At 42.6% G+C, this 12,614-nt stretch overlaps 1 protein-coding gene across 1 annotated transcript; it reads left to right on the plus strand.

Annotated features, from left to right (window-relative positions):
• The first annotated feature begins 1,345 nt into the window (after nucleotides 1-1,345).
• On the plus strand, nucleotides 1,346-9,279 carry LOC115331651. The gene is made up of 5 exons (XM_040215237.3): nucleotides 1,346-1,563; nucleotides 3,856-3,922; nucleotides 5,025-5,187; nucleotides 8,576-8,699; nucleotides 9,189-9,279. Exons 1-5 carry the CDS (start codon nucleotides 1,351-1,353, stop codon nucleotides 9,195-9,197), a joined length of 576 nt encoding a protein of 191 aa, XP_040071171.1. The 5' UTR covers nucleotides 1,346-1,350; the 3' UTR covers nucleotides 9,198-9,279.
• Nucleotides 9,280-12,614: the final 3,335 nt, after the last annotated feature.

Below are 12,614 nucleotides of genomic sequence, written 5' to 3' on the forward strand. Positions count from 1 at the left end.
GTAAATAGAAACATTGCCTTCAGATTAACACAGAACATTGAGGATGGCTGTTTTGTACTTCAGTTTAAACACAATGTTAGTTTTGAAACTTGATGAAAGCTCACGTTAAGTGCTTTATAATCCTTACTGTGTTAATTTCTAGATAGGTGTATGTTTATGCTGTGTGTCATTATCTTCACAAGCACAGTTGATTTAATGTTCACTGACTTCAGTTGTGGCAGGAATAAAAAAATTTGGGGTCAAGGATTAATATCTTTGGATTAGGACTTCGCCATGATTGCTTCGAATATTGGTAATGTTTCAGGTACCTTTATAAAAATGCAAAGATCACGTGTTTAAGTACAAAATCGTGGAGAGAAAAATGTTTTTTTGCAGATCTTGGGACTTAAAGTAGACCTTCTATCCGAAAAAAGAAAGCCAAATTGTTCAGCTCTCATGTCGTCTTAGGATATTGTATTTCTCAGGGTCCCAACAAACATGTTCAATATTAAATCAACTTGAAATAAACCAAGCACTCCTTTTTGGTTATAGATGAGACATCACTGCAAAAGATGCCAGAAAAAGTTTACATCATTGGACACGTTCTTCAAGCACACATTATATCATGAAACATCATCAAGAGGTGTTCCATGCAGCGTTGTCGGCTGTGAGGCTGCATTCAAAAATTACAACTCATTGCGAAGCCACATCACAAGGTGTCATTCTCCGCTTGCACCTCGTAATGCAACTAACTTCCAATCCTGCCGGACATGCAGTGTTAGTTCCTGCAGTGAAGAGGTGAGCCCTGGAAAGGCTTTTATCGAGCACCTCTAAAAACATTCACCGGCAACCCGCCAACTGTTGTAACTTGTCCAATTGATGCGTGTGATAGCCAGCTTAGGACATGGGGTTCACTCATGACCCATCTTTCCATATGCCATGGGAATGGAAAAAAAAAATCAGTGGTGACAGAGCCAGTAGAGCAGGATGAAATAGTGACGTCATGCTGTAGCAAGGATGACAATGGTCTGGAGAACATTAGGGAAAAACCAGACGTTGAGAGTGAAGTGCCTTCAGTCATTGATGATGTGGATCCCACTCACTTAGATCAAGACTCTTTCCTTTTTAAAAAGGCAGAATATGTTCAGTTCTTTGCAAGAGTCACTCACTCCTAAAACAAACATACACTATTATGCTCATAAAAAGGTGCTTTGAACGACGAATACGATTGCTACTTTCACCATACAGTGGTCCTTGCAGATTTCTTTCCTTCAATATTTTGCTTTTCCCAAAAAGGTATTTTGATTACAAAGATTTTGGATATGAGGAGTCAGTGATAACATGAATTTTTTAAGGCTTACAGGTGTCTGTATGGACGGAACATTGAGCCTGCCCAAAGATGTCCTCCTCCTCGTGGCATTCCTATGTTCAAGCCCCAAAAATGATGCTGTGCTCGAGTGGAGCCTCAAAATCAACAAGGCCGAGGCAGAGTTCAAAGATCAAAACGCAGCAGCTGTCTGCCTCCTCCCATTGCTTGCATCCTACTTTCAAGAAAACCTCGGAGAGCTCTTCCAGTTACATCAGGTAGGAGCATTCATAATAACCAGGTTATTTGTTTCCAAAGACACATCCTCATGACCTTGTTGAAAATAACTTCCTGGAAGTCTCACTCAGGCAGTCAGCATTCCACTGAGAAACTATGCATCTGGAAATACTAAACTTTTCTTCATTTTTTGAAATTTTCAGCTATATCAGTCTTCCTGTATACCGTAACATACCGGTCATGCACCTATATCCGAATAGGCGCCTACCTAGTGATTTTTAACCATTGGAGCAATGCCTTGTACTCTTTCTGCAGTTTCGCTTTCTGAGCGACCATCCCCCCACTTTTTCAGAATTGTCTGCAAAATCTTTGTGAACGCTTTCTTGGTATCTGACGGCAATGCTGATAATGAGCACGTAAAAAGTGAAATTACTATTGCTCTACGAGGAGCCAAACCTTCCTTAATCTTTTCCTGGCTGAGGTGGCTCAACTAATTATACTTCACATTAGAGTGCAATGGGAAGATATGCAACTCTAGGCTGGGTCATCTTATAGTATGTTCTACATAAATATTTCACTAAACCAAAGGGGGAGTGGCGGTGGGCACCCACTCTTGTACCACTTGCTTCTAATGGGTTCACATGATGTTTTGCATTTTTGGGATCGAGTGTTAGAGTTAACACAAAAATTATGCTAGAGAATTAACTAGTGACAAACGTTTGTACTTCCACTTCGACTCCTAAGTTAGGATCATTTGTTTTTAATATTAGCAGCTTCCTTGTCCCGCAGGTGTAACAATGAGGCTTTGTGACAGATATCATCAGCAGATACATTGCTGCTTATTTAACGTTGTTTTTTAGTTGTTATTGAGCGTTAGGACAACAAATGTTTGTAGTTAAAAATGTCCTTATTAGTGAGAAAATAACAGGAACCGCATCCTTTGATCTCAGCAAACGCTATCTCCTGTAGGTGGGATGAAGGGTTAAAGGAAATAAGGGTGAGATGAAAATAAAGTGGGTGAGACGAACCTTTTTCACATAAGCGAGGGGTGAATGGAGAATAGCTTTTTGGTATTCCCGAATACCCGTGGGGTTAACAGACTCTTTCAAGGTTTGGGGTTCTTGCATGTGTGGGCAGTACCAGGAGTGCGCTTCTGTGACTGTGACCTCGCAGTGGGCGCATAGGCTCTTGTCTTTTTCCTGTGTATGGCGGCTTATGCACCATGTTCTTGTGGGTGTTACATTTTGCTGTTTCCTTGGAAACCATAGTGGTGTGGGTCCGTTGTCTTTTCAGGCGAACCTCTTCCCACCTGGTATAATTACCATCTGGGAGTGGGTCTAAGTCTTCTTTGAGTAGAGCCGTGAGGTGTTTTCAGTGGGCCTGTTGTTTGGCTTCCTGGGAGAATAGGGGATCCTTTGTGTCTTTTTAAATGAAGGCGGCGCTGTTGTCACCAAGGATAGTAAGGATAAGGGAAGACAGGAACTCGCATGCGGCGGCAGACACTGTTTTATTTACTTGGGAATGGTTTGGTGTACCAGGAAGCAGTGGATTTAAAGTTGTCGGCCTTCCTGCCAGAGTCCTTTGAATGTGCCCCACACTCGTCGTGTGTTATCTCGGAGCTTGCACCTCAGTTGTTTACGGAGCTTCTGGGTGTATTTTTTATCTTCACCGTGCTTGCATTGAAATTGGCTTGGAGTTTTCAGTCCTTATTTCTCCTGTAACATTGTTGGGCTTGCAGTCTGATAGCACACAAGTTGAGGAGATGAAGGTCGGGGTCTGGGTCGTCTTGTTTGGCTTGGTACTTCTGAGTGGATGTGGCTTTCATTATTAGCTCACCTAGACACTTTTTCAGGTGCTAGGTTAATGAAGCTGATCTGTCATTTAGTGTTGGGGTGTCTTTCTGTCATTAATTCTATTTCGACGGGTAGGTGCTTGCTTCCCAAGGCGTCGGAGCAGTTCGCACTCGGGCTTGGATGTTGTGTATGGCCCATGTCAAGTCTTGTGGTGTCGTTCTCAGTGCGACGTTTGCCAATGCGAATGGCAGTCTGTTTTTCTTTGAGAATTCATAGATTGGCCTGCTTGGCGGGTGTGAAGACATTGCACTCTCTGTCATTGTCTCGCTTGTATCCCCATATTCGTGCATCTGCGGTAAAGTCGCCGGCCACGATAAGTTCTTCGGGCATCATTCTTTGCGATCCGCCTTACGTCGTCTTGCTTGTGTCTCACAGTTCTACATTCTGTGGGAATAAATATAGACCCATAGATGTATGGTACCTTCACTAGCATTTCGTGCATTTCTCAATTAACCACACATGTTTTCTGACTTTTCTTAGGTGACAACAGAAATCACAGAGGAGTTTCGTAACAGTCTGCCTGCTTCTCCTGTAATTGTTGCACTGGGTGAGCTTCATGTGTCTTTTCCTTGCATGCTTTGTATTTTTGAAGGTGCTTTCTTTTTTAATTTGTGTTGAATTTTGGAACAACAACCTAGACCGTTTTATCGTGGGTAGTGCCATTTTGAGAGTGAGAGAGAGAAGAGGGGTCAGTGCAGATGACTCCTAGTGACTCAATTGTAGTGGGATACTGTAGTGGTGTAACCAGAGTGCTGGAATACTGCAGTGGTGTAACCAAAGGGTGGTGTGCCGATTTTGACCAGAGCTAGATAGACGACCACATTGTTTGGTTTCGGCAGCCTTATCAAGCACCAATGTAAAGCACATGTCCTGGTATTATACCATACTTTGACAATCAATGTTTGATTGATCCAGCAAGAAAAAGAGAAGTTTTTATTTTAATTTGTGAGTGAAGGTGCCACAAAACGGCATACAGCCCAAACAGCAGGTGCCTGTGAGGCATTTGATTGTTTGGACCTGCATTCTGTGTCTTGTCCAACCCAAACAGCCAAATTTTCTGCTCGTAGAATGTGTGGTCGCATGCGGTCTCCGGTCATTTAATTTCTAGCTAAAGCAATTTAAACGAAACCGACGACTGGCATTGCACGTTGGCATCAGACTTCCATGCTACTGATTCTGTTCACAAACTCAACAAAAAGTGTTTGATTCTACATGCTCATATACAAATTTTTTGTTTTGTTCAAACCTTCAGGAGCACTTTGCATAACTTAATGTCATTACTGGGTATGGTAGCTCAACACTATTTAGTGCGACCCTTATTTGGCTTGGCATATAAGGTGTGCCTTATCTGTGATTGTGATGCATCTCAGTCTCAGATCTCAGATATGCGTCACAATCCTATATCGGTGTGCCTACCTATTCAGTGTCCCTGCTGGTAATACCTCTATAGAAGTTTCCAGATGCGAATATGACAATGGTATTTTTTTCTTCATTTAATGCGTGAGCGTTAAAAGCCCTATTAGAGAAAAAGCCGGCGTAGTGGTGTCGGTCGCATGACTTTTCTGGTCACTTGACTAGATCGGTCGATACATCTGATACTAACACATTTTCTCCGCATTAATTACATTAATCGCTTGTTTCTTTCCTAGGCCGCTCACTTTTCGAATGCAGCTGCCAGCTGTTTGTGGACCATGAGGTGATGGTGGAAGATGTGGGCTTTCTGCAAGCTGTGGAGCTCCTTTTCGCCCTTTATTATTGTTTAAACATCCAGTATGCCAAAGGTGTGGGAACCACACTTGAGTTCATTCAGAGGTATGGTTTATTTCCTTCATAATTTTGAGCCTCATGAGAGGCAATAAAGAGCAACTCTGCTGAATTTTGGCTGAGAAAACGATTAGTAGTCTTTATAATCATCTAGGAAGGCTACAACTGAAATCTTTCTGTATATAAAATTGGACCCTCAAAGTTTGACAAGCGCTAATCTGCTAATTTTAGCGAGCGATGTGCAGGCTAGCCAACTTTGGCACTTCCTTCAGATGTGACGTCATGTTGATGTCTGTTGTATACACCGGCTTTTTTCTCTTTCAACGCCATCACATGTCCAGTCAGTTCAGACAACACTACCTAGAGTTGACCCAGTGAGTGGGGTAAATCACGTAATCATGCATCTGCCATGGACATGAGTGTGCATGCAACTGACGTCGCTGCTTGCCCTTTGCCGAAGTTTCGGTTTCAATTTGCGACTTGAGTTATAAATAGCAAAGTTGCACAAACAATATTCTACTTTTCGTGAAACAATGTAGAGTTGTTCATGAGTGCTTTTCAAAGTAAGGTCATCCACTATCTTGAAATTTTCTAAATTGAGTAGAGTTGCCCTTTAATTTGTCACTGGCTACCCACATTTCCAAGCTCGATTTCAGAGTCCATTATTAAACCGCAATAGGGTGTTGTATTCTTGGACCACAGAATGAATAAAACGTGCTCGGGACGAAGGAGACGACAAACATTTCTTTCAACTAAGAACAACAGGAATGAACTTAAGAGCACTCCGTGCAATTCAGACTGCCAAGAAAATGGAGAGAAAGGGAGGCAGGAAGATAAAAAGGAAAGTGTAAAGTTAGAATTGTAACTCATGCTGTTACTTCACTCTTTTTCTTATTTCCTTCCTTACAATTTTTGACACTTACCTTTCTCTCTTTCTGCCTCCCTTTCTCTCAGTTTCCTTGGCGGTCTGAATTGAAGGAAGTGCTTTTAAGCTCATTCATGTTGTTAATTAAAAGAAATGTTTGTCGTCCTTCGTCCGGGTATGTTTTGTTCTTTCTGTGGTCTGTGAATTTTACCAACACACTCTTCAGTTACTTTAAAGGTTGTTATATCTTGCATAATAATTCGATTTAAAAATTTTACCTAATGTTACAATGTGACTATGTTTGATCCTATCCCAGAAATCACAAATAAATATGTCAATATATCTACTATTCCTATTGTTTTATCTTTACTGAATGTGTCATTTACTTATAATTCTATTTGGCATTCAGTTAGAAGGCAGAGTCATAAGCAGTATACATCATTAAATTATTTTTGGCTGGAAACAAATTGGAGCCTCAAAATATGTTTAATATACTCATCTAATTATTTATTTAAGAGTTTCTTTACTGCACCACACTATTCTGTATCACTCTAAAAGTGTCTAGAAGTGATATGTGCAGATGATCTCTAATTCATCTAATTCATAACTAAATTTGACTGATATACAACCTTTTCACAACTTTTTGAAGCTTTATTTCTGCATGTTTTAGTAGCATGTGGTTCATGTTTGATTTTGTACCTGAATACCTTTTTCTCGTCTTTATACATGTTTATCAATCGTATGTTCTTTCGACAGTGGCTGGCCAAAATGTGGCTTCCTAAAAAAAGAGAATGATTCTCTTACAACATTCCTTTTGCCATGTCTGGTGCTTTTAAGCAATCATTAACAGCTAGTTGAGTATTTTAGGTCATTCAACTGTCTGCAATACTAATTATGCAAATGAGTGCTTGCTTAATTACGAGTAGAAATGCAGAGGAGGAACTGCTTTGTGACTGTAGGACAACAGACAAATTTTAATGCTGTATTGTAATAAAAGAAATAAGCATGAAGCAGGGATGGGCAAAATACATGCAAATATGTATCGAAATACAAATACAAAATGCTTCGTCAAAAATGTATTTAATTACAAATCTAATTACTTTTGCAAAAAAGTATTTAAGTACAAGATACAAATACAGACAGAAAAGTAGTTGGTCTCTTCCAAATACTTTTCCAAATACATTCCTTAAAATTTGCGTCAGCGACTTCAGGGCACCTGCAACAGGTTTCTGGGTATCTCATTTTAATTTTGCATCGCACACTCGGGAGTTAGTGCTCGAGGCTCTAGTAACGTAATACAAATATAATCACAAAAAAAAATGTAATCAGCTTGGACGTAATAGGTGAAAAAAGTACAGAGCTTCAAGCAGTTTTTTTTTTTTTTTTTATTACATTTTGGTATAGACAATCAAAGGACCGAGACGACCAAGACGCGCAGCACTAGCTACAGATTTTTTTATTGTTGCAACTCGCACCAGTTACAAACATCTGGATGACCCGCGCATTTAGAATGTTCGAGGCAAAAGTATGGATGGAAATCAGGCTGGAAAGCATCACAAGTTGTCACTGTCACTTATTTAGCCAGTCTGCCTGTGAACGTCGATTTCGTCACTATTCTTTCCCTGGACTAGCATCGTAATTACAAAGTCACAAAACGCTTGTGCTTGATTGAGAGACACTGCATTCGGTGCAGAACGTAGTTTTCTTCCTGCTCTGGACAGTGACAATAAATTTGAGGGATGTATTTTCGCCCACAAAATTGTATTTAATTACAATTGTATTTGAAATACACACGTTTTAGTATTTAAATACACACATCAAATACATTACAGAATTTTTAATTAAATACAAATGCAAAATACACAAAGTATTTTAAATACGTAGTTCAAATACTTGTATTTGAAATACTGCCCATCCCTGGCGCGAAGTATGTACTTGTTCTTCTGTTTATGTCGCTGCTATAAAATTTACTTTTGTTTGCTTCCAAAACTTCTCCCAAATGACTCAAATCAATTACATCGCTGTCTGTTCAATATCTTTTTAAATCAACATGTTTTTAGTGTTTTGTAGTTCTAAAAGTTACATATATGAATCCTACCCCTTAAGATGTGCCACATGGGGCTGATAACTTCTGAAATATTCCGAGTTCTGTATCCCCATCGCATCTGAGTGAGGGAAGCCTTGAGTGCCAGATTTTCTCCTCTGTCAGAAAAATGACACATTATTACAATATTTTTTTGTTGTTCCCTCATTGTTTTATTTTCCTCAAAATCTAGGCATGAATTTGTACCTTGACATATTTTCTTTAAGTGCACAGTGCACAGTCTGCTGGCCTAGATGTAGGTTTTGCTCAGCTTGTTATGGCTTAATTGTTATTTCAGGAACCTTCAACACACTTATACATTTGAACTGTGCACCTATGTGACTTTGGTGGCAAAGCTTAGGGCTTTCGACATTAGTTGTGCATGTAAAATATCAGCAAGTACTGATCCCAAATCCTTCACTGCAATTTTTTTTCACTTGTCTGGTTTCTGACCAAATACTTATGGGCCAATCTGCTATTTGTTTCAGATACCAGGTTGGTATCAAACAACATGATGGGTCACGACAGGAGGCCGGGAGGTCGAAAGGAGCTCGGGCAAGAGCAATCAAAGCCGCCACAGATCTTGCTGCTTTTGAGAAAAAATGGAACAGTGTGAGTACATATTTGATTTGGAATGTGTATGATGTGGTATCAAAAGGTTTCCAGTCTTGTCTTGTATTAAAAAGAAAAGCAAATGGCGGCACAACACTGCATTCACAGGGGTCGAGGGCAGCACCCTTGATCTGTCATGGTGCTGAGTGGCTCAATGTGGCAATGCACAGGCGAGTTGGTGCATGATTATAACTGGTAGCAGCATGCAAAAACACACGGACAAAGGGACGAATGCACAGGACTTCGGTGTTTCCTTTTCATTAAACATTTAGTTGAAGTTCAGCGCTGGCCTTGTGCATTTCCTCCCTTTGTCCTTGTGTTTTTGCGCGCTGCTACCAGAGGCTTAGAGCATCGCTCTGTGAGCTTGGGAGCCCCTGCTGTACAGGTTTTTGTGACTTCATGTGCGTGCGCCTCTGCAAATTGTGCAAGTGGTTGTGGTCCTCCCGTAGCCTTTTCAATCATCTGAATATGAATTTGTTTTATTTACAGCTCATCTGATGATCGATCGGATGCCATGAAGGTTTCTTTATAATTATGTTCTTTTACGGTTTACAATATAGTTCTTCAATTTCAAAACTGCCTCCGTTTTGTCTTGTCCCTTTTTTCAGACACACTACACTTGTTTATAAGGATTTGTCGTTATATTACGGAACTGTACTGCGCTAACTCATGATGCCAGACGTTATCTGTAACCCTCCGTAATACTACCAAGGCCGTAGCTGAGAGTTCACATTATTGTTACCGTACAGCGAGCACACAGCGATAGAAGTGCAGTACGCAAGTACGGGATTAAAGCTGCAAACTAAACTTGAGGTGTGCAAGCCGTCAAGCGTTCCGACGGTATTGAAGGCGTAAGGGAAGGGTACGGTAACTGAACTGTTACCGTTACAATACGGCAATGGAAGTGCAGTATGAAAATACGGGACTGAAACCGTACCCTTCCCTTACGCCTTCAATACCGTCTGAACACTCGACGGCTTGGATACCTGGAGCTAAGTTTGCGGCTTTAGTCCTGTACTTGCGTACTGCGCTTCTATTGCTGTATATCTGCTGTACAGAAATGATAATGTAAACTGTCAGCTACGGCTTTGGTGGTATTACGGAGGGTTACAGATAATGTCTGGCATCATGAGTTAGCGCAGTACGGTTCTGTAATATAACGGCACTTTTTTTAACAGTGTAGGCATTGCAGGATACTACCAACACTACATCCCAAATTATTCGGATGTTGCTAGCCCACTCACTGACGCCCTCCGAAAGATAGAGCCTCAAGAAGTTCGTTGGAATGATCGAAAAGAGCAGGCTTTTCGCTCTTTGCAGCAGTCTCTGAGGAGCAAACCAGTTCTGAGGGCGCCAGATTATGAGCGCACGTTTATCATTCAGTGCGACGCCAGCAACCGCGGTCTTGGGGTCGTACTAAGCCTGAGGGACGACTTAGGTGAGAAGCATCCCATCTTGTGCGTCAGTCGAAAGCTGACAACTCGCGAAGAAGCCTACAGCGCTTCAGAAAAAGAGTGCGCTTGCTTGGTGTGGGCCGTGCAAACGCTTTCGGGCTATGTGGCAGGCTCGAGATTTATCATCGAGACGGACCATTATTCCCTTCAATGGTTGCAGAATATGTCACCCAAAAATGGCCGACTACTTCGCTGGAGCCTAGCTTTGCAACAGTTTTCTTTTGAGGTCAGGTACAAGAAGGGTAAACTGCACACCAACACAGATGGCTTGAGCCGACGCTCATGAGTGAGTAGAGAAACGTATTTACTGAGCGAGCTCATGGATACCAAAATTTTACTTTATTTTGCTAAACAATTGTACACAAGCTGCGATACTATAGATTTTACTTTCGTGCCTTTTGTTGCTTTCTTGCGGGTGCCGAGCCCTGGTAGGAGTTTCGTTTTATTTGTAATCTTGCTAAGAGCGATTTTCATACCTTTTAGTGCCTGGTGTGTGTTTGAAGGGGTTTGCTAAATGCGCATTTGCAGTGTGGTCTTGGATCAATGTTCTCATCCTCTCAAGATTTTTCGCAAGCTGCTTCAAGCGCTTGGATGTGAGCGGAGAGAAGGCGCGGCACTCAAGAAAAGCAGGAGGCGGTGATGCACCTCATCGTCGGCACTTCTACGGTCCCTCAAAGGAGAGGCTGCTGACCCCTTCTCTTCGGGACCGACTTTCGGACGGCGGAGGGACTGTTGCGACGGCCTTCGCTGGAGGCTTTAAACTCAAAAAGAACGTCTTGCTGAAGCCACGAGACCATCTGGAATCGCGGGCCCTCGCAAGGAGAAACACCGACGTGCGTGTGCGTGCCTGTGTGTGTGTGGGTTTGTCGGTGTTGGGTGTCAGCAAGAACGTCGACTCTTTACATCAGCCACCGGAGCGCGGCAAGAACGTCGAGGGAATTACATCATCTGCTCCTCGCTGAAAGAACACCCGGAAATTGCATCAGCCGCCCCCGCACTTCGGACACCTCGTGAACACTCGAATACCGGGGAAAGCTCCTCTCTATCAGAGGGCGTTCTCGCCCTCGGATGGGCTATATAACTTGGGAATGGGGAGCCCGAAATCGCCGATTGCCGATTAACCAGTCGACCACGCTACTTGTATATTCACTCTATATAAAAGTTCTCTTGAGTACTCCAACTCCAGGCCTGTTTCCTCGGGGCAATGCTGGCAGTGAGCCACAGCCCCGACTCTTGCTTCCGCACCTGAGGTCGTCACCCTCACCAACGCAACAACAGGGTGTTTTAATGCGTAAGTATTGCAACGCACGTCTAGACAAAAGCCGAGCGGTGTCTTTTTTTTTTTCAGCGCCGGAGAAAGAAGGAGGAGGAGAGGGTGACGCGTGCGCCGCTCCGTAGTGCTGACGTCCAGCACGCATCACCCCTTCCCTCTCTCCCGAGTCTGGGAAACTAACAGACACCACCGGGTTTTCGTCAAAACCGGCCCTTTCATTTCGTCAAAGTCACGCGCTCTGCCGGCGCTGAGACACAGAGGAGGGGGCGCAGCGCAACACATCCAAGATAACAGAGCCGTAGTGCTGAATGAGATGGTACCATCAGAGAAGGTCAACGTGGCACACAGATTGGAAACGAGGACACGCCAGCGCTCGACTTCGATCTCTGTCCAGCATTGGCCTTCTCTTATGATGCCATCTCATTGAGCACTACGTCCTTGTTATCTCAGAAGTGTTGCGGCGCGGCACGTTGGAATTGCCGCTCAACCGTCGCTGGATGTTTTTCGCTTTGGGTTTTCGTAGGAGCGGTGCGTGGGCCGTGATGTGTGTCCAGTTAAAACCATGGATGCGATTTCCTTCGCGAGTGATATGAAGGGGGTTCCTTCCAAGAGTGGTAGGAATGTGTCATTTTCCACGAATAATATGAATGACCGCATCTGAATGAATCGACGTAGTTTGACAAATAGAGAACTGCACAGAGTCAGAAATATTGCAGGATCATTCAATGACGGATTTTTAGAGAATCCGTTAGCACTGATCTTGGGAAACGTCATGCACATCCCCATTTAGGAAACTCTAACGATGGCCCCCTCACGAGGCCAAAGAAAAAGGCAGCAAGAACTAGATAAAGCAAAAGAGAAATGCAAAAGAGAAAAGTGAAGGGGTCTGGGTTGGCGTTTCCCAAAAGGCGACGTGTGTGGAGTATCAAAGGGTCACCCTAAAGCATTCACTAAGAATCCGTGTCACAATGGTTCTTCCTGTAGCTATTTTAAAGCTTTATAAATTTGTTTAAAAAAGCCGTGACTGCTACATTCATGCCTTTTATGCAGGTGAGTTATACGGCTAGGGGGACATAGTATATGGAACTCCCCATAACGATCAGTCGGCTAACTAAGTAAAGTTCGTTCGTTAACTTTTCATTTAGTGAAAAACGACATATGGCTCCAAGAAGTAACTTGCTGAGCTTC

Source organism: Ixodes scapularis, unplaced genomic scaffold, assembly GCF_016920785.2.
Source record: "Ixodes scapularis isolate PalLabHiFi unplaced genomic scaffold, ASM1692078v2 PGA_scaffold46__3_contigs__length_2488377, whole genome shotgun sequence".
Classification (NCBI taxonomy): domain Eukaryota; kingdom Metazoa; phylum Arthropoda; class Arachnida; order Ixodida; family Ixodidae; genus Ixodes; species Ixodes scapularis.